At 58.7% G+C, this 21379-nt stretch overlaps 4 protein-coding genes across 4 annotated transcripts; 3 read left to right on the top strand and 1 right to left on the bottom strand.

Annotated features, from left to right (window-relative positions):
* Window positions 1-1157: 1157 nt before the first annotated feature.
* DICSQDRAFT_172489 (family S53 protease-like protein) lies at window positions 1158-3331 on the top strand (the record flags this gene model as incomplete). Its single annotated transcript, XM_007368238.1, has 8 exons — window positions 1158-1433; window positions 1566-1765; window positions 1834-2059; window positions 2117-2224; window positions 2284-2480; window positions 2535-2669; window positions 2748-3213; window positions 3269-3331. The coding sequence occupies 8 exons, from the start codon at window positions 1158-1160 to the stop codon at window positions 3329-3331; spliced, it is 1671 nt and encodes a 556-aa protein (XP_007368300.1).
* A 336-nt stretch (window positions 3332-3667) lies between these two features.
* On the bottom strand, window positions 3668-8529 carry DICSQDRAFT_182230 (uncharacterized protein; the record flags this gene model as incomplete). Its single annotated transcript, XM_007368237.1, has 13 exons — window positions 3668-4055; window positions 4117-4414; window positions 4472-4512; window positions 4566-4747; window positions 4813-4950; window positions 5010-5279; window positions 5333-6102; window positions 6156-6334; window positions 6390-6499; window positions 6568-6951; window positions 7285-7447; window positions 8119-8227; window positions 8282-8529. The coding sequence occupies 13 exons, from the start codon at window positions 8527-8529 to the stop codon at window positions 4017-4019; spliced, it is 2931 nt and encodes a 976-aa protein (XP_007368299.1). The 3' UTR covers window positions 3668-4016.
* A 3119-nt stretch (window positions 8530-11648) lies between these two features.
* On the top strand, window positions 11649-13140 carry DICSQDRAFT_138896 (concanavalin A-like lectin/glucanase). The gene is made up of 5 exons (XM_007368236.1): window positions 11649-11811; window positions 11917-12129; window positions 12193-12562; window positions 12632-12806; window positions 12870-13140. The coding sequence occupies exons 1-5, from the start codon at window positions 11665-11667 to the stop codon at window positions 12904-12906; spliced, it is 942 nt and encodes a 313-aa protein (XP_007368298.1). The 5' UTR covers window positions 11649-11664; the 3' UTR covers window positions 12907-13140.
* Window positions 13141-17148: 4008 nt separating this feature from the next.
* On the top strand, window positions 17149-20837 carry DICSQDRAFT_109452 (uncharacterized protein). Its single transcript, XM_007368235.1, has 9 exons — window positions 17149-17274; window positions 17369-17493; window positions 17569-17704; window positions 18485-18585; window positions 18656-18780; window positions 18836-18900; window positions 18963-19556; window positions 19663-20116; window positions 20190-20837. Exons 1-9 carry the CDS (start codon window positions 17163-17165, stop codon window positions 20503-20505), a joined length of 2028 nt encoding a protein of 675 aa, XP_007368297.1. The 5' UTR covers window positions 17149-17162; the 3' UTR covers window positions 20506-20837.
* The last annotated feature ends 542 nt before the right edge of the window (window positions 20838-21379 follow it).

Raw genomic sequence — 21379 nt, 5'->3', positions numbered from 1 at the left:
CCCTCGACGATCTCGCATCTGCTGCAAGGCGCTTATATAAGCGCTCAAGATAATCGCAGAGTGAATAACTAGGCTAAGTTATTCGCATGTTATCAACAACGTTGTTAACCTGCGAATATCGCACTTGCGAAGAACCTGTTCGCCCGACACTAAGCGTCTTACCCAGGGTCTCGACGGCGTCAACACAGGCCAGCTCTTTCGCGGTCTTCCCTAGTCTCGTTCCCATCCGTTCTAGCGCTTACAGACAGTACCGCTAGAACGTCTGGTGCATTTCGGGCTCGGCAGAGGGCATTGTGACGATCAGTCACACCACGTGGGCTGACTAATGGCACGTGAGGGCTGTCGACACCGCATCGCGCGAGGCTGTTACCAAAAGATTGATGCCTGTTGTGTTCATGTAATCGATACATGCGAGAACGCGATCCTCGAGACATCCCACCAGCCTCCATGCTGTTGCTGAGCGCGCGGGTGTAGTTCTCGTATAGTGTGGAGCGCGCATGCGTGCGAGGAGGAGGGTCGGCAAGGGGAGGGGGTGAGGAATCCACTTCTTCAATACATGAGTCCAGGTAATCGTCAGGATCAAATTCCCCGAGATCATTTTCGAAGGCTAGATATTCATCTTCCGCAAGCATAGTGGAGGTATAGTTACATGCAGACAGAAGAACGAGTGCGCGACATTGATCCCTCCGTCCCGTCGTGCGCCTCCGATGTGATGTTGTCACGTATGTAACGACGGACCATGGACCGGTGACCCGCCTGTCACAATGCCCTCTGCCGAGCCCGAAACACACCAGACGTTCTAAAGCCTCTCTCCCCCGGCGCTCGTTTCCCCCCTCCAGATCTTTTCGAGATTCGTTCCATCAATTTCGCCTTCCTGTTTTGGTCTACTCCCTCCCGAGGCTTGCGGAGCGCAGCGACGCATCGAGTGCTGGGGCAGAGAGGCTGAAGAACGTCTGGAGCCGAGACTAGGTCTTCCCGTGATCACGGATTTAAGTAAGCGCCAGGATGTACCAGGCCTGTTATCCCCTTGCGAGCACCCAGGTTTCACAAGGCGGCAATTCATGCGCGCATTCCGAACAAGTATATATGATCTGGTCTGCTCAACATAGGTATCAAAGTGACGATCACCCTCCGCGTGTCCGTAGTGCGTGCTCGTCATGCTCCCGCTCATGCGTCTTCTGGGGTCCACGCTTGTTGCTGCTGCTTTGATCTCGCGTGGAGCAGCGTCATCTTCTGATGCTGTCTTGCATCCCCACGAGGCAAGGAGTGTCGCTCCGCTTGGGTTTACACACGTCGGCCCAGCTGCGCCCGAACAGACTCTTCAGCTGCGCTTTGCGTTGAAGCAGAGCGATCCTCAAGGCCTAATCGACGCGCTGTACAGGGTGAGCGACCCGGCGAGCGCGTCGTACGGCAAGTACTTATCGAAGGAGGAGGTACGTCCATTGTTCACCGACACATCCCAGATCATAGCTTAATATCGTGCATGGCACTGAACACAGGTGAACGCCTTTACCGCGCCCAAGCCAGAAAGCCTGCAGGCAGTTACCGACTGACTCAAGGCCAAGAATCTCACAGGGACGACTATCTCGTCTTCCGGCGACTGGGTCAGCGCGGGAAGCCCGACCGTCGCGCAGGCGAACGCCCTCTTCAACGCAAATTTTACAGTGTTCAAGGACGAGGACGGTGCGGAAGTGATCCGGACACTCTCGTACTCGCTTCCCGCTGAGCTACAGGGCCACGTCGACCTGGTTCACCCTACGATCTCGTATGCAAGCTCTAGTACTACCACTGGTGCTGCATTAGGGTGAACTGACCGTCTGCTTCTCTTCCTAGCTTCCCCGACTCGGCTTCGAATGTTCAACCCAATTCGAAGAAGCGCGCGCTCTACACTTCTCACGACCATTCGCGACGAAATGCCCCCCCTGCGTGCTCTAATGGTACAAGTCCCGCTTGCTTACAAGCACTGTATCAAATCCCCGCGACGCCCAACGTCAATCCCACCAACCGCATCGGTGTGACTGGCTTCTACGGCAACGAAGCTCACTTCGCCTACCTGGAGGTAAGGATCACCCTCATGTATACGACGGAACACTTCGGCCTCACCTTCTCTGCTCAGACATTCTTGGAAACATATTGTCCGGATATGGATCCGAAGACCAATTTCACTGTCGTAGGCGTCGACGGCGGTTCGGACGAACAAAACCCGTACTCCGTCCTTGAAGGCGTAAGCACTCCGCCATACACCGAAAGGGTCTAACTCCACCGCTTACCCGAGCCCGCTAGGATCTCGACATCCGAAACACAGTCGGTGTGGCCACGGACGTCCCTGTCATCGAGTACTTCGTGGGCGGGAATACTACAGACGGGGTGAACGGCTGGCTAGACGTGGCCGTATTCCTCGCGAACCTCGAGGACCCGCCGCAAGTGCTCACGACGAGCTATGTTCACCAAGAGACGACATGGGCATTCTCCATCACAGAGTAAGCAATATCTAACTGTCCTGAACGATGTGCTCAATACAGTCCCGTCTGCAGCAAGGTCTGCCAATCTTACGCCGCGCTCGGGGCCCGCGGCGTGACGGTGCTCTACGCGTCAGGCGACGGAGGCCCTGGCTGTTCGCCCGACAACATCACGAACTTCGAGGCCAACTTCCCCGCCTCGTGCCCCTTGTAAGCGCTCTTCCCGCTCCCGCTCTCCCGCCACCCGTGTCTCGACCTCGCCCTCACCTATACGCCCCTTCACCCCAGCCTCACCGCCGTCGGCGGCACGCAGAACTACGCCCCCGAAGAAGGCTGGGTGCACTCGTCCGGCGGCTTCTCGTCAATATACGCCCGCCCCCCCTACCAAGACGCCTTCGTGCCCGCCTACCTCGCGAAGCTCGGCTCCGCCAACGCGGGGCGGTTCAACGCCTCCGGCCGCGACATCCCCGACATCGCCGCCGCGGCGACGGACTTCCCCGTGTACGCCGCCGGCGTCTTCTTCTCCGCGAGCGGGACGAGCACGGCGACGCCGGCCGTGGCGGACATCGTCGCGCTCCTCAACGACCGCCTCATCTCGGCGGGCCGGCCCACGCTCGGCTTCCTGAACCCGTGGCTGTACTCGGTGGGGTACGAGGCGTTCACGGACATCACCGCGGGCAACAGCTCGGTCCAGCGCGGGTCCGACAATGACGGCCCGCCGCGGGGGTTCAATGCGACGCACGGCTGGGATCCGGTACGTTTTGACGTTGGTGCCGCTCGCGGTCGGGGTTGCTGAAACAGACGTAAAGGTGACCGGTCTCGGTACTCCGAACTTTGACAAGCTCCTCCACATCTTAGGGCTGGTGAGATAGCGATCCTCGATCTTGAAGCTTTTGCGTATTGCGGACAATTAGAAGGTGGTCATGGACATTGTCATACTTTGGATATCAGGGCATGTTTGTACTCGTACTCACGCGGACTTCGACACGATCTTGCAAACAATGGCTTAGAACACCTCACTACGTCAAGATTGTTGCGAGACGAGAGCAGGAGGTATCATTGTAATCGACAATGGCTACTGGTGACATGAGATGCTCAGCGGTGTAAGCGTTCTAATCGTGAGTGCGCTATGAAGAACATGGACGGATACAGAGATTCGTGAAGCAACAAGGACGCAGCAAAAGTGTCATGAAAGCATTGTAAGTAAACAAGACCATGCAATGGGTAAACGGTTGTATAGCGTTAGTCGATGCAAGAAGAAATCAGGGAGACTACTTTCGGTCCGTGAGCAGGGACTGGACTGTACAGGAGGCACTTCTCAAGGGGGCACGATCAGCGGCATTATGCGTAGTGCTCAGTAGAACATGTGCGCAAACGGGCGATGTTTCACGCCAGCCTCGATCTCAAAGAGCGGCACGCGCGTGGCGCAGCACATGGTACACGACGGCGGGGAACAGAGTCCGTTCTCAGCGTACACGAGTAATAAGTAGGGTTGTCCGTCAGCAGGTATAGTAGGGTATGAATATGTGCACTGGGAAGGGTCCGTAGGCAATGCGCCTAGTACGAGAACACCATCAACCAGGGGTTGAGGACAATCTGCAAGCATGAGACAGTCAGCACGAAGCGCACCGAACGATGTCGAGTAGGAGAGACGTACAGGGAAGAGGACGTGGCAGCCGGCGACGACGGCGAGGGGGAAGATGACGGCCCAGGCGGAGCCGTCGATGCGCCACTCGATCGGGATGAGGGGCGTGCTGAGGACGACCATGCCGAGGATCACGACCCACGCCACAAGCCACGAAAACCAGAAGCGCTTGAAGATCTTGGGGATTTCCTTGAAGAAGTTCGACCGCTCGACTTCCTTCTTCGTTGCGCCCCACGTCATGTTGTACGAGAAGCAGTGGGCCAGGATCGCCTGCGAGACGGGGATCGAGAGGCCGCCGAAGAAGAAGAAGCTAGAAGCAGAGGTCAGCCACGATCCGAGCCCGACATTGACACAAATTGAGACTTACAAGAACGGTATCCACATGATGTTCTCGAAGAACGAGCCAAGCTATACGCACTCGATTCAGCGCATGTCCTCCTTCACATGTCAGAGCTACTTACGAGTGACTTCTCGCCGAGACGGTACTCAAGGAGCGTGAAGCCGACGTTACCAGATCCAAAAAAGACGACGGTGGTGGCCAGCCAGATCTCGAAACTGTGCATGTAGAAGCCGTCCACGGGGAGCTGGAAACCGAGCAAGACATAGTTTATGAGACTGATCGTGATCGAGGCGGCGATACCGTCTGACGCATGCATAACGGTCAGCGAAGCCCTCACTCATGATGTCGATTCCGAGTAGAGCACTCACAGTACGAGAACATGTACGCCATCATCGAGAACTTGTAGTGAAGCGGCGCGCCGGACCAGAGGAACCGGTGGATCTGGTGCGCGATCGGGCCCTTCTTCCACCACTGCGCGAACGGGTTGAACAGCAATTCGTTACAGCCTCGGTGCCATGTCATCTTCAGCGGTCACGTCGAGCACGGAAGAGCTGATGCTGCTCACCATAGGCGTACTTCTGCCAGCGGTTCAGCTCATCGTCGACGGTGAGCGAGACACCCTCCTTGAAGCCACCCTTGGAGTACGTCGCCCAGCGGATGATGTATCCACGCATCTGCAAACGGAGAGCCATGTCGAAGTCCTCGGACACGTTCGACTCGGACCAGATCTTCTCCTGACCATCCAAGGGATCGACGAAGGCAGCATCTTGCAACGCCTTCCAGCGGAGGAACGCGTTGTGACCGACGAAGGGCGCGACCTCACCGTTTGCGCAACCTAAAGTGCATTAGACGCCGTGACAAGCTTCTGGCGCGCACATAACGACTTACTAAGCGAGATACACTTGTTAATCCTGCGCGTGAAGTACGCGATGCCGTTCTCAAAGTAGTGGTGCGCGACCTGCATGACGTCCGACCCGTGCTGGATGATCGCCACCGTCGGGCACTCCGCCATCTCGCGCGCCGCGTCCCTGAGGCAGTCCTCGGGCACGACCGTGTCCGAGTCGACGAGGAGGATGATCTCCCCCAGCCTGCACGCGCGCCCGTTCGCGGCCCAGGGCCGGAACTTGCGCCCGCTCGCCTCGTACACCTCGTCGATCGCCATCTGGAGCGCCTTCTCCTCGAGGTCGTCGAACTCGTCGAGCTGCGAGCCGGCGTCGCTGCCCGCGCGGAGGCGCTGGCCCTGCCCCTGGTTGATGCCGCCCTGGTCCTCGCCGTCGTGGTTCTGGTACTGCATGCCGTAGCGCATCTCCTCGCTGACGCCGTTTGAGCTGTTCGTCCCCTCCGTCGACATACGGGTCTTCTCGCGTGCCAGGAGCTCCGCGAGGTACTTCTCCGCCTTGAGCGAGAGCGAGAGCCCGTAGTTCATGTTCGAGGCCTTCTTGAAGCGACCGGCGCGCTTGAACCCGTCGGGCGAGGAGTCGTCATGCTTGGGCCGAGCGACCCAACCGATGCCGTGGTTGGCGTAGAACAGGATGCGCGCGTCACGATCCTCCACAGACAGAAGTCGGAGACCATCGTCGTTGATGAAGATCGTGGAGGTACCTCCCTGACGGGCGTAGGTCTGCATAGCCTTCTTGATTGTCTCGATCGAGGGGGCCCTATATCCGCAGTTAGCATGCAGCTTGATGACAAATGCGAGTGAGATGCTCACAATACAGCGTCCAAGCCCTCCTTGTAGACGGGCATCTGAATCGTGATGTGGGGCAGGTTGTTGTCGACCATCTTGTTCGGCCGTGGGGGGACGGCAGAGTAGTACTTCGAGTTCTTGTGATACTGCCCAACAGGGCCGATGCACATAGACAGGTTCTGCACGATCTGGAGGGCGAAGAACTGCACATACATACCGCATCAGGAATCCTTCTACACTCAAAAACGGACTACTCACCAAGGAAACACAGAACAACAGCGGGAGCAGCACAGCAAGCGCCAATCGGATGAAATTCCCGTCCAGCTGAACTTCCTCCAGCAAGATGTTGATACCATTGCCGATGAAGACTACGTTCGAATGCGTCAGATAATCCGCCCTTTGCTGTCCCCATAACGAAAGATAACGCGCGACTTACACATGCTCAGCCCCGCAGCCAACCCGTTGTAGATCGGTGCCAGAAGCACCGTTCTCCTCGCCTCAGAGCCCGCCTCGACGTCACTGTAAGCCGCGAGCGCGCTCGGCTGGCGCTCAATGGTCACCGTCTTCTTCCCGCCCCACCAAGTCCGCTTAGTCTTCGTGACGGTCTCGGGCTCCGCCGGCTCCTTCTCCTTGAGCGAGTCCAGCGCGAGGTCCTCCGCACTCATGACGAGCACGCCACCCGAGCCGACGAAGACTCCCCTGGGGGTCCCGGGGACGGGAGTGCCCCTTCCTGGCGTGCCTGGCAGCACAGAATTGCGGCGAAGCTGGCTTTGCGATAGCCGGGTGTTCAGTTGTTGCATAGAATGGCCCGAGACAGAGCCTGTGACAGAGAAGACGACGATGTTAGCACAGACGATAGGCGATAAGCCGACTGGGAAGCAGCGGAACTCCCGAGACATAGCATAGCGATATGGCAGGGCATGGTGAAGGTAGCGATGAGAAGCGCAGGATCAACGGAAGGGGGCATAGAGCGAATCAAGTTGCCCGAGGAGCACAAGCGGGGCAGATCCCGCCGTGCTAAAAGGAATGGAAGTCGAAGCCCACTAACTACGAGAGCCCGTGCCCGCAACTCAGGCGTGGAATGGAAAGTGCACCATGCTATGTGGAGCAAGGGTGCCGAAACACGAAGGCCAGTGCTCGGAGATGGACTCACCAGTAGCACTCGCCGGGTGGCCGCTCGAACTTGTCGGATGCGACCCTGGGACCCCGGGGCGCGAACGCCAGAGCAGCTTGATGAGGCGCTCCTCGAAGTCATGGCATATCGGGATGATGGTGTCGATCGAGTCTGACCAGACCACCAGCACGCGCTCGTCACGCTAGAAATGCAGAACGCAAGTGTGTCAGTCATCGGTCTAAGCTCAAAATGGCATGGACAACAACGTCCGGAACACAGCACGTCCGAAGACTGAATGGTGTGCAAGACGCCCGGCTACTCAACCGAGCACGGACTGCTTTTGACGCGAATGAGCACGAATACACCAATGCGTCCGTGACGTTGGAAAACCACTACGAACGCCGGCCCCGCTTAGACTAACAGCAACGATCGCGTTGTCTAGGCGCCGGCCCCGACGTGGGCGGTAAAGTCGGTGGCTGTATCATTCTGACTGCTCACGATCATTCCACACTCCTATCGACGCCACTCCCATTCGGTCACCCAATGCCGGCTGCGGAAATCAATAATGCACACCGTAGCATGGCGAGCGGAACGCGCCTATGGGTAGGAAAGCGCCAGGCAGAAGCCGAGATCGACGTGAGTGTCTCGTAGACATCACATACGATGGTATTAAGCTTTGCCTCCCCGATGGGCCGTTGCGGGACGTGTTACGCGCACGACGGGCGTGCGCGGAGATGAGCAGAAGGCGGAGGGACATGACCGCTGCTCGCAGCCGAGAAGGCAATGACGACGAACACACCCGAGGGACATTCCAGGGCGCGAACGTGCCTGCCCGGGGAGGAACAAAACGCGTAACAAGGCGACGACACTCACGACGAAGGCCGCGTTCTGCTCCTTGTCTGCGGTCGGCAGGTCGACCATGGTGTCCAGGATCTGGATACGCGTGTTCGCGTCGATGTAGATGGACTTATCTCCGGGACCCCTGCAGCAGTGGGGTCAACGTCCCGTTCCGGCGAGTTGGAGAGAAGGAGCGTACACTTCGGAGAACGCGGCGTGGACGGCTGCGCTGCGGACCTTGACAGCGACGGCCGGGTTCAGCGCACGGACCGCAGCCTCGAAGGGCTCGAGCCCGAGGTTCTCGTAGGGGAAGACGCGGTACTCGCCATTGTCGACGCGGAGCGCGACGCCGACGGCGATGTTGTCCTCGTTGGGGCGGAACCAAGCGTCGCCCTGTGTCTGCTTGAATATGTGGTGGAGGAAGGCGTCGTAGCGGTCGTAATCCATGGCTGGGTGCACGCCGCAGGGGGGAGAGCGGAGGATTACGAGGCGAGGACTACCGTGGAGAGGTGCGCTCGAAGATGGGAGAGGAGAAAGAAGGAGATTTTAGCAAGAGGGGACGGGCGCGAGGCCTGGGAGGGGAGGTGGAAGTAGAGAGGAACCAGGCCGGGACGGGGAGGGGGAGCAGGGCGGACTCGCGGGCAGCCAGCAGCGCGCGTGGCCTCGCGATATCTTCAAGCAGAATTCAACGACACCCTCCGCGGCGGAGTCCGCGCGTACCTCCCGGCGATCGGCCGGCCTGCATCTCCCTTATCTCGCCCGCTTTCTAGTTGGCAATGTACTTGCCCCCCGGCACATCTCCTCCTCCTACTCGGCTCCCGTCTGCCACAGTCAATGTTCGTCCAAGCACCCTGCCATGTCCATAGCGCCCATATCTACAAGCGCGAAACAGTCCGGCACGCGAGGGACCTCCTGCCCACGAATGAAATCTTCAACTATAGTTGGATGGTTTGTCCACGACGTAGCAAACGTCATAGCCAAATTGGGGACCTTGATGCTCCATAGTTGGTGGCGACGCAGTAGGACCCCGGGACCGCGTCTATCAAATCTCCCACTGCAGCCTTGCCCGGTAAGGATTGACGTCACTCACCTCTATCTCGTCCTCACGAATCCCATCAGCTCCTCCTCGATTTTCAAAGTACGAGTGGAGAGCCAACGACCCAACTACATCCGCCATCAGCAGATAACTAGCGAAGCCTCCCAGCAGCATGTTGGCGCCGCGGTAAATCCACATGTCGGTCTCCCGCCCTCTGGCAATGCTGACGTGTCGCCAGAAGAGCAGGGGTGGGCGCACTGCGGCACATAACGTCGCCTCCATGCCTCACGAGAATGGCAGGTCTATCCCTGGCCACGGCAGCAATCCAAGTTCCATGGACGGTCGGGCCTGTCGTCGCATAAACTCGCATCCGCGACCGACGGTGGAGGCGCTGGCCAGGCTTCCGGAACCGGGCGCTGCAAGGAAAGCCCGGCGGACTGGCGAGGTACTTACTGGACGACAGCTGGACAGGCTGACGTCGAGTGTACTCCGCGTAACTGGCAACGGGTGGGTGGGGCCGTTAGGGCATGGCCAGGGGACGAATGGGATGGCGAACTGCCGGCTCGTCTGAATGCTTCCAAGGACCCCGAATACCGCCGTATTTTGAACCAGCCGAGAATTCAACCAGACCTCCGCCTATGCTACGCCTGCTTATCTTGCGAGGACAGAGCTGGCTGCAGGGACGGCACGCATCTCCTCGTGGACGCCTTCCATTCCTCTATCGCCCGCCCACATAACTCCCTCCCTCCCCCGTCCCCTCTACTGCCCCGTCCACGACCGTCCCCGGCTGCCACAGCCCTCCCTCGGCTTCTTGCAGCCTCTGTCTCGCTTAAAACACTTGTCTGTGTAGGGCTACCCTCCGTTTGCCCTCCACGACGCTCTCAGACAACGCTGACCTCACCACGAGTTGTTGAGCAGGCGCATACACAAGGCCAGTCATGTACCGCAGACGCGACTCCCAGAATGGTCGCACCGCGTACTCCTCCGCGGACGCGTACCGCTCTCTCAACTCGAACCCGTCCACAAATGCAGCGCCAAACGACTCGAGCGAGGACGAGTCCCAGCTTCAGCGCAATGCGTCCACCCCGATCGCCGACAACTTCGCGCGTCGTAGGTCCACGGACAGCACGCGCAATAACGCTCCTTTGATTCCTCCCCGGCCCTTCTTCCTCGAGGGCGGTGCGCGCCAGTCTTGGAGCGCATCCTCCGAAAGCACGTCGTTGACTGGTGAACAGAGCGATTCTGATAGCGCGCCTCCTGCCCGCAAGCCATCCGCAGACGCGACCACGCGACCTTCTCAGCGCGGTGCAGCTGCCCGCTCCATTCGTTCCCCCACCGATCCTACGCAGCCAGCGCAGCCAGTCTCTTCCAGTAACCCTCGTACTCGTACTCGGAACCATCGTAGACGCTCGTCTGTGGCCAACGAGTACGCCCCCGAACCCGAGAGCGAGGACGTAACGGTTGCTGCCTCCCCGACACTCTCGCCCGTGATTGCCAACACGCCTACGTCCGCGACTCCTTTCATACCGAATCCGTTCGACACACCGAGGAACTCGTTCTACGGCGCGATGCCCGTTGGTGCTGCTCCACCTCTCGTCGCAGGACCGCGCCCACCCCCTTCCTCCTTTCCCTTCCAATCGCATCCAGGCAACCCCGACCCCGGCCTTCCCCTCCCGGGCATGGGTCGACGTGCCTCGATAGAAAGCATTCGTGCTCGGGAGAGCACGTATCCTCATGGCCACCAGCACTCTCCCAGCACGGGCACGGTCTATCCCGCAGGTGCCGGCGTTGCCGGTTACGGACTCTTATCGCACGGCGGCGCGAGCAGCAGCGATCTCGCAGGGGATCTTGGGCGCCCGTACGCGCCGTTCATGGAATACGGCGTCCCCAGTCGCGAGGGCAGCGCCACGCCTCCTAGCCCGATGGGCAGCCGTATCTACATGAACAGCGCCGCGGCGGCAATGGCTGGCAGCAGCCAAGCTCTGAACCAGGGCTTCGGTAAGTTGCGTTCTAAGCGTACGGCGTTTCCAGAAGCGAGATGACTGACTGGTTTCTTCCATTTGTTCGACTCTTGTCGCACAGGCACCGACGCCGCTCACATCCCGCGCACCCAATCGAGCCCAGCCATCAACATGCGTGCGCCATTCCTTTCGCCCTCGTCGCGGCCGACGTCTTCGGTCTGGTCGCCGCCGTCGTACTACGCATACCCGCCTGGGCAGTCGAACTCCTCGCTCCCGGCGCATCCCCGCAAGTCGCGGCCGCCCATGCCCTCCTCGCGCCTCTCGCACAAGCTCGAGAAGGAGGACAAGCCGTGGCTCGGCCAGCGCGACTGGCGCGACCGCGCCTCGTGGTGGCTCACGTTCTTCATGCTGTTCCTGGGAGTCGGAGGCGCCGCAGTCTTCTGCTTCTTCGGGTGGCAGGACGTGAAGATGCTCAAGGACTCGGACTTGTGCATGGTCCTCGACGAGAGCTTCGACACGCTCGACCTGCAGAACACGTGGACGCGCGACGTCGAGCTTGGTGGGTTCGGCAACGGGGAGTTTGAGATGATGACGGCCTCGGACTCGAACCTGTTCGTGCAGAACGGCGAGCTGTACATCTTGCCGACACTCACATCGGACGCCATCGGGAGGGCCGCTATACTGGACGGCGGCTCGTTCGATCTCGGTGACGACTGCACGAGCAACAACAAGGTCAGACTTTTCACACTGGTTCCTACTTTGTCGTTTTGGCTCAGGCGTGTGATGCTAACCTCTTCTGTTATTTGTATCTTCACACACTTCACGGTGTCAATTTAGACTGCCTGTTCCGTCAAGTCGAACAACGGAACGGGCGCGACCATCCAGCCGGTCCAGTCCGCGCGGATCAGCACCATCAACTCTGCCACCATCGCGTTCGGCAAGGTCGAGGTCCGCGCGAAGTTGCCTCAAGGTGACTGGCTCTGGCCCGCGATCTGGATGCTACCCAAGGACAACAAGTACGGCGCATGGCCGCTCAGCGGAGAGATCGACGTGCGTATATTATCTCTTCCCCACGCTTTATCACTGGGAACTGACTTTAGGCGGATCTTCTAGATTATGGAATCGCGCGGCAACGGCATCTCGTACCCCGCCCAGGGCTCTAATTTCGTGCGCTCCACGCTCAACTACGGCGTGCTCGCGAGCGTGCAGACGCACATCTTCGGCTGGTGGTCGCAGAAGCGCTCGTCGTACGCGGACGGCTTCCACGTGTACTCGCTCGAGTGGACGCCAGATTGGATGCGGTTCTACGTCGACTCGCGCCTGGAGGCGATGATGAACCTGAAGATCACGGGCAAGGGGGGCAAGGACTTCTTCAAGCGCGGCCACTACCCTGCCACGGCCACCAACGGCTCGTCCGTCGCTGTCGTGATCGAGAACATCTGGCAGCAGCAGGGCGGTACCTCGGCTGCCCCGTTTGACCAGCGTGAGTGTTCATGCCTTGCTAAGTTCGCGCCTCTACGACATGAGGGCTGACGAATCCTTCGATAAACAGAATTCTACTTGATCCTCGACGTCGCTGCGGGCGGAACCAGCGGCTGGTTCCCTGATAACGTCGGTGGCAAAATGTGGTTCGACGGCTCGAGTACGGCGATGCGTGACTTTGCGCAGGCGCAAGATAAGTGGGCGGCGACCTGGCCCTCCTCCCAAGAGGACCGCGCCATGCGAGTGTGAGTGTCCTTTATCCCCATCCGGTAAGCGTACTGCGGTCGCTCACGGAACGTGCTTTCTAGCGACTACGTGAAGATGTGGAAGCTCGGTGGGTGCTGAGCGCGCACCTGCGTCATTTCACTTCTCGTGTACCTCACGAGAACACACGATGGTCGTAGCATCCCAACGCTTTATCATCATCCCCCTGAACACCTCTCGGACAGAGATTGAGTAGGACAATCTCCATAGACTGCATCATATACCGTTCCCACACCCACACACGACCTTGCTGCAGCTAGATCCCCTTGCTATCACGACCTCCCGTACTCTGTATCACCATACCTTTCTGCTCCTCCGCTTACCCTCCTCCCGCTTTGTCTAGCGCGCTTGTTGTCATCCTAGCCTTTCTGTACGACTTTGCCTACATATGCTTATGGTCTGTAATTGTTGCTGTGCTCGTAATCGCTGCTCACGCCGCGCATCGTCTCGATCGACGGTCCGCGTCCGCTCTTTGCTTCTGTAGTCTTCCGTTAGCCTTCCTCGACTCTACGTTGCGTTCATGCCTTTCATACCATCTGACGCATTTCATTTCATGAATTCTCCACAGTAGTGTCCATCCACCGCCATGATACGCTCACATTCATGTTCAAGTTCCGTAGTTGTCATATACCACGACAATATAAAATTTACGCACATTCGGCACGTCTGACATCAGGTTGTTGTTTCTTTGCGCGAATCTGCTGCAGACCTGCGGACAGCGCCTGTTCAAGTTCGAGACCTATCTGCCAATCTGCACAGCAATATGTACCTCATGAACGCGTCATCCATCAGCACTTGAGTATTTTGCGGTCTTTACCGGCGTCCGGCGCCCTCGCGTACCTTGCTTCATTTCCAGCTGGGTCTCGGCCTTGCCTTTTCGTGCTGCGCTCATCGAGAACTCGACGACGCCAGCAGCTCTGATGCTCGGATTACGTTGGTGATTCCAGTCGTGTTATCGCCGAGGCTGCGTGCGCTCAACAGGATTTGCAGTCGCTGGTGGCACGCCGACGACCGATATTCGCATTGATCTCGCAACGGCGAGGTTTTCCCGCTCCTCAAGCACAAACATACGATCGTGGGGGCTGTCAAGATGAAACAAGTAGTCGATGTACTGCACAGTACTTCTCGACTTCCTGAGATACAGCACGTATCGTTGATCGCGTGCATTCGAAGGTGTGTTGTTCGGCTCTACCGTTGTCGCGGGATGGTGGAACAAAGACCAAAGACAAGGGCCGCAGAAGGGTTTCTTCTCTCTCATCCTTGTTCGCGACCGTGCGGCGACCACAGATGATCATTGGCTCGGAGCCGCGGGTCAACGGGAGCAGTGCTCGGTGTGATCCGGAGGGTTGGTGAAAGCCCGTCCCCGACAGCGCCGGCGCGGCGGTGGGAGAGAGTGTGGACCCGGCGTTCAATACAGGTGGTGCGACCGTATTGGAAGATGGTGTAGCCGCACGACTGGGATCTGGAAAACAACAATCGGACGATCGACGTACAGGTTGTTGGGATGGGAACAGACCGCGGACGGGGTCCTAGCCCCTAATATGTAGTGGTTCATGGAATTAAGAGTCCAGCCTCTCGGGCTCGGGCACGCGATGGGAATTGGTCGTGCGAGTTCCTCGGACTGGCGTATAGTAACGCCGTGCCATACGGTGAGTGGATCAAAAAGGTGTGCTTCTGACGGCCGAAGCTGGGGGGAGAGGGGGCACCGAACAAACGTGGAGAACAGCAATTCGAAAGAAAGCTGGAGGGGACGCTTCCCGCGTGGTCACGGTGAGGCGCAGAACGGCCCCGTGAGCTGCCACAATATGTATTGAGGATGTGGTGTGGTGTCAGTTAGAGTCCGACGGCTAACGTGAACCACACGACAAGCGGCATCCTTCCTCGATTCGCCGCTTGGTCTGCAGGCAGATTGGCATAAGATAGCCACTTCGGTCCTATGACGGTCGTGTCAGCTCAGCGGCGGCCATAGGCGAGCGTTGGCCGTCGCGTCTCTATTACTGACATCATCAACTGCATGCGACAGACAGTCGCCCCATCTCCGTCATACGTCTTCTGAAGATGAGTTTTGTTGAACGTCCGTGGGAAGTCCTATATGAGCGGGCCACCGCGCTCCAGTTGTTACGAGCTAGAACATGATTAGAGTTCACTTCTGGAGTATGTGAATACTTTGTCCGAGTAACGACGTGCGGCATCTTCCCAGCGAACCCATGGGTGTGCGAGACAACGCTGCACGCTGCCCGGTTCGCCCACGCACTGGTACATATTCCCATCCATGATCCCGCTGAGGGGGGCCGGTCGAATGCACGCGTGCCGGTGCGTGGAAGCACGTCCCGTCAGGCTGTGCCTGAGCTAAAGTGTAGGCTATGCGAGTACATCTGGAGCGCGGGCGAACCGAGCGACAGATGGTTACTTGTCGGTGGCATTTCTTGGAAGGCAAAGCTGTTCATGGCAGTGCGGCAGACAGAGATGCATTCTCGGAGCTCCGATGTCGAGACCTCCCCGAGGGTAGTGTGCTCGAGGTCGGTCGCTTTCGTGGTAGTGCTAGGAGAGTCACCGTCCAGAAACGTGGAAAGAGACCTTAATCCGTAAACCAAAGCCTCATTCTCAGTGCAAGACGGCGTGCTGAGTAGGCCGCCATCTCTGCTTGAGTAGGAGTCCCTCAACAATGGACAGTAGTGGGATAGCTCACACATATGTAGGCTGTGGTCCCTCTAGGTCTCTTAACAACGAGGACCTCTTCCGTGGATATTGGCTTACCATGTCCCATGCATAGCCCCACGACCGCTAGCATTATTGTCACACTTGGTGAATGAAAAAGGGCTCCAACCGGCGGTGAGATCGCTCGAGGTGGTGTCCCATTTCGATCCGAGCGAGTGCGCACCAGGCTAGGATGGATCCCTACCTGCCGGTTTCTGATGGGCGAGTGGGGTCTTACAGCTTTGGGAGCTATCAAGCTCTCTACCTGCCCGACGTCTGTTCGAAAGCCGTACGTGTGTCTCGAGCGATGCGCAAAACGTAGGCAACTCCGCCCTCAGGTGGAGGGTTCTATCCTGTTGTTCATGGTCCAGGTGACAGGGGATCCCGGACGAGGCATGGCAGCTATTTTGTTTCGAGTTATGTGCACATTGTTGCGGCATCAGCACTTCAGGATTCTGCTGATCGCGTCTTATCTGGGGACCCGTTAGACGTTGAGCAGATTGAGCGCCGCTCAAGGTCAGGCCGGGTCCCCGCACATGCCTGAGCCCGTTAAGCCGCCAAGCAAGATCCTGAACCGCCGACAGTAGTCCTTGAAGAGAGCCTGTCACCATGCACAGGTTCTCCTTTCAATGCTCATCGGTTCCTTGGACAGCTCTTGGTCAACTGTAATGACGATAGCACTACGAAATCCAAGCATGACGTTCGAGTGCGCGGAGAATCAGGGTGAAGACGGTCAGCCGCATGCTTTACCTGGGACGAGATGACGGTTCCTGGGGAATCATGGATGGAAGAGCGAAGCAGAACTTTGAAGGACACGCCCGCTGTCAAGGATGTCAGGTTAGGTGATTGCAACACAATTGGGTGTAGCGTGTCGGCGTGCTCGGAGCAGGCTGAGGTACGACTGGGAGTGATGCATGCCAGATCGCTGAGGGCTACTACGGCGCGTTGTCTCGGAAGAAAGGAACAGGGTGTTGGTCAACACCCCCTGTACCCCTCGTGGAGCCTGATCAAAGCAAGTCGCGGTCTCAACTTCGATAGCGTCCGTATCGGAAGCACTGTCGAGCACTGAGCAGCTGACTCCGGCGGGTGAGGACGCTTCTTCGAATTGCTCCCCCCTTTCTTGCATAGCATGCAATTCATTTGGGCGAGCAGAGACCATATAAGAACAGTCTACGCGTGTAGGCTTTCTCTACACTGGAAGGAGTACGCGTGTGGAGTGCAGGAACGCACCGAGATATGACTTGGAGATGTTTGGCAATAAACTCGAGTTCTGCGGAAGACTAAAGGAGAGGCTCGATGAGCAGCAAGTATTTCCGAGGTTTTCTGGCAACAGATATCAGTCAAGGAGCTCATCTACCGGATGCGAGGGTGTGTAGTCAGCTCGAGCTGACGAGGACAGCACGCGCCGTTAAGCGCGCCTATGTGACGCGCGACGCGTCAGGTCACCTGTGTCACACGTGTGTCACGCGTGCAGACGGGCGGTCCGTGTCACGCGGCGATGGCAGCGAGTGTGGCGGCGTCTACATAGGTACGACCATCTCTGCGTGCTCTTCGTCGTCCTCCGCTTCTCATCTTCTCCCCGAGACCTCTTCTGGCGGCGGACTGCTTCTGTGCACACCTGGGAATACTGCATAGACAACATGAGCGGACGGTCTCGCCATGCAAGCGCCATTCTCGGCCAGGATCTCTTCGGCCGCCTCTCACAGACCAAGGTCCTCCTCGTTGGCGCGGGTGGTATCGGCTGCGAACTCTGTGCGTAACCACCCATCGCGAGCGCCATCATGTCTCTCACATTGACATGGTCACATACGCTCCCCTCGTGCTCTTCGCGCCGTGCATCTTACAGTGAAGAACATCGTCCTCACTGGCTTTGGTGACATCACCCTCCTCGACCTTGATACTATAGACCTCTCCAATCTCAACCGCCAGTTTCTATTCCGAAAGAAGGACATCAAGCAAAGCAAGGCTATGGTGCGCACCTTATCCGTAAACTTGTCCGACCGAAAGACTCACCTCTGAACTGTGACTGTCATTCACGTTATACAGGTAGCGGCCAAAACCGCGTCTGCCTTCAACCCGAACGTGAAAATCACACCAATCCACGCAAACATTAAAGAGCCTCAGTTTGATGTCTCTTGGTTCCGTCGTTTCCACTTGGTCCTCAATGCCTTGGATAACCTTGGTAAGCACCATACACCCCTCGACCGCTACAACGCTCCTCCTCCACCTTTCTGCTGCCCGTTCTTCCATCTCTCCCGCGCTTCTGGGTGTACTCGGGGCCTCTTCCTCCCTTGGACTGGGCTTATCAGAAGAGAATAATATATACGGCATTCCTGCTATTGGGCGCTTGCCGGTGTCACACTCCGGTGTCCTGCGAAAGCTGGCTCACGGAGTGTTAGCTCTGAACTGGCCTTCCCAAGTCCTAGCGCAGGTTTGTTCCATACAATGCGACTACCACGATCCCTAGGTTGGCTTGCAGCTTGGTCAAGAAGTTGTCCGGCGGAGGCACACGTCTGCGTCTGCATTTGTGCGCGTGCGCCGCTCCTCAGTCACCCACGCCCCGTGTTCTAGGCCGCATCGTTTCCCTCTCGAAGAGGACAAGAACCCACCGCGATCGGAGCGCCGCTTTCTATGGCGATCTTCACCTACCAACCTCAAGGGCTCGGTCTTTCGACCCGTCTCCTGGTCTATCTCATCCTGGAGAGTTATCGCATATGGACTGCGTCGACCACCACTGTCCAATCTCCGCACGTCTTCGAAAAAGTGGTGGTCCACCATGCATACCTCCTCTTTGTGCCTATGCGCCACATAGTCACCTGGGCGATGTCCCCAGCGCCCGCACCTCCTATCAAATCGGCGGACAAACTGTGGTCTCGTGCGGGACGTAGTTTACGAGATGTCACGCTTCTTCCGCCTTCTCGTGTGTACAGACGGCGGTCGCTGACCCTGCGTTCCATTCCAGATGCGCGCCGGCACGTCAACAAGATGTGCATGGCCGCCAACGTGCCCCTGGTGGAGTCGGGCACCGCGGGGTATCTGGGGCAGGTGCAGCCCATCCTCAAGGTATGCAGTCCTATCGGATGCTGGCTGCGGCGTCGGCGGGACTGACGATGCGAACGCGAACTGCTGGCAGGACCGCGCAGAGTGCTTCGACTGCGTACCGAAGCCGACACCGAAGACGTTCCCGGTGTGCACCATCCGGTCGACACCGTCACAGCCCATACACTGTATAGTGTGGGCGAAAAGCTACCTTCTGCCGTAGGTCGCCCGTAGTTACACTCCGTCAGGAGTTGGTCGCTGACATTGCATATAGCCAACTGTTCGGCGAGGACGAGGACGGTGGGGAGCTGGATGAAGCCGAAAAGCAGGGCGAGAACGGTAGGTGGTCTTTTGGTCGTAGCTACGTTGTCCTCACCTAACTATCCCTCCCTCCCTACCAGCGTCGGAAATCGCAGCGCTCCGCAAAGAAGCCCAAGCCTTTAAGGCCGTCCGCACCGCCCTCCGCTCGGCGCCCTCCCCCACCGCGTCCTCATCCTCATCGTCCTCTGCCGCGAAAGCAGTCTTCACGAAGGTCTTCCACTCCGACATCCTCAACCTCCTCTCCATGGCGGACATGTGGCGCTCGCGCGCGCCGCCCACCCCGCTCGACTTCGACCAGATCCGCGCGGGCTCGTTCGCGTCGCCCCCCGCGGCCAAGCCGCACCCGCAGCCGAACGGCGTCCACGCGCACGGCAACGGGAACGTCGACGGGAAGCCGACGGGGAGCTCCGCGACCGAGATCCTGCTGAACGGCGCGGGGGGGCCGGCGGGCGCGACGGGCGCGGGGCTGAAGGACCAGCGCGCGCTGAGCCTGCAGGACAACCTGGAGCTGTTCGTCGCGAGCACGGAGCGGCTCGCGGCGCGGGTGCGCGCCGGGGAGGAGACGATCGCGTTCGACAAGGACGACGAGGACACGCTCGACTTTGTGACCGCGGCTTCGAACTTGCGCTCTGCGGCGTACGGAATTCCGGGAAAGAGCCGGTGGGAGGTGAAAGGTATGTATCTTCCTCCTTCCCTTTTTTCTCGTCTCATCCTGGGGCTTACTGTCATGGCTTCTTCTTTCTCGTTTCTGGGGTTTGTGGGGCACTATGTGGACGGCAGAGATGGCAGGGAACATCATTCCAGCAATTGCGACGACGAACGCGATCATCGCGGGCCTCATCGTGCTCCAGGCGTTGCACCTACTCCGCAAGTCCTACGACGCGCTCCGGAACGTACACGTGCAGTTTAAGCCGTCCATGCCGCTCAGCGCGATCGCGATGTGCCCGCCGAACTCGTTCTGCGGGGTCTGCCGCGACACGTACACGGAGGTGCTGTGCGACCCCGCGCGCGTCACGCTCCAGGAGGTCGTCGACGGCATTCTGGGCGCGGGCCAGGACGCGGAGCAGCGGGAGGTGAGCGTGTACGAGGACAAGCGCGTGCTGAGCGACCCGGACTGGGACGACAACAACGGGCGGACGCTGGAGAGCCTGAACGTCACCAGGGGCACGTTTTTGTCGATCGTGGACGAGGAGGGCGAGTACGCGACCGTCCAGGTCGCCATCGGGGTCTTACCGTGCGTTGTTGTCTTTGCCTCGTTCGTTTCGTGCGCGGATGCTCACGCGCACCGCGCGCCTTCCCCATCGCAGGCCGAACCACCCCGTCGACGCGCCCGCACTCGTCCTCCCCGAGCCCCTGCCTAGACCGCCGCGGAAGGAGAGGCCGCGTCCCGCGACGCCGTCCCCGCCCACGCCGTCGGCCGCCAAGAAGCGGCCCGCGCCGGACGACATCGAGGAGATCGACTCGCCCCCAGCGAAGCGCGGCAGGATGGGTGCCGATACCGCCTCCGCGGTGCCGTTCACCCCCAGCAAGAAGCGGCGGCTGGAGGAGGACGGGCTGATCATCCTCGACAGCGCCGAGGAGAAGATCGAGGAGCAGGACCCGGACGTCATCGAGATCGACTGAGATGCGTGCTCCTCCTTTGTCCTTGTACCTTGCATCGTACGGCTATGGTCGGCGCTGGTGCTTGTCCCCAGCAACCGGCATATTTTTGTACGCTGCGCGTCGTGGTGTGCAATGTATATATACATACATAGGCTGGAGGCGCATGCGCATGTTCATACGTTTCTTGTCTCGTCTCCACTCGGAGCTGTCGTAATCTTATGTTGCTATCGTAGTACTTTACACATACATACATGCATACGTGCGCCCGTGCTGCCCAACAAACATGTACATATTGCTATGGTTCGTGCTTTTCGTATACAGCGCCACGTGCCATATGAAAGACGGACTGTCCCGACACAATGTTGATGCAGCAGACATCGTCCTTCGTGGCAAAAAACCAATATAGCCTTGAATATAGCCTCATGTCGTGGGAGTGGGAGAACTCGGGGGAGATCTTGCATTCTTGCGCTCATACATAGAAATAGAAAGCACATACCCGGCTGGCAGGCCCATGTCCGCTACGTGGCTCCCTTCTCCTGCCATACAAAAGCCCTCCTACGTTCCCGGTTGTTGTCGCATACATACGGATCGTAATATTGTCGACGCGGGTACTGATGTTGCGTCGAAGCAACGCACTCATGGTGTCTTCACCCTGCGCTCCGTCCGAGTAGAATCGCCTCTCGCAGCCAAGTCCCGCTGGGAGCCACAACCGGCGCAGAGCGACATGTGATGAGAAGAAGGAGCTCAGGGACGTCGTGGTACCATGATGAGAACAAGGTCCGACATCAGACGCCGGAGCAACAAGACCGATCGCGCACAAGTTTGACTGGGACTCCCATCCCGCGCTGCGAGATAGCATCGAATACGTTGGACTGAGGCCCAATACTTGCCATGC

Source organism: Dichomitus squalens (assembly GCF_000275845.1).
Source record: "Dichomitus squalens LYAD-421 SS1 unplaced genomic scaffold DICSQscaffold_33, whole genome shotgun sequence".
Lineage (NCBI taxonomy): Eukaryota > Fungi > Basidiomycota > Agaricomycetes > Polyporales > Polyporaceae > Dichomitus > Dichomitus squalens.
The sequence above is the reverse complement of the archived record's forward strand: the minus strand, read 5'-3'. Positions and strand labels throughout refer to the sequence as shown.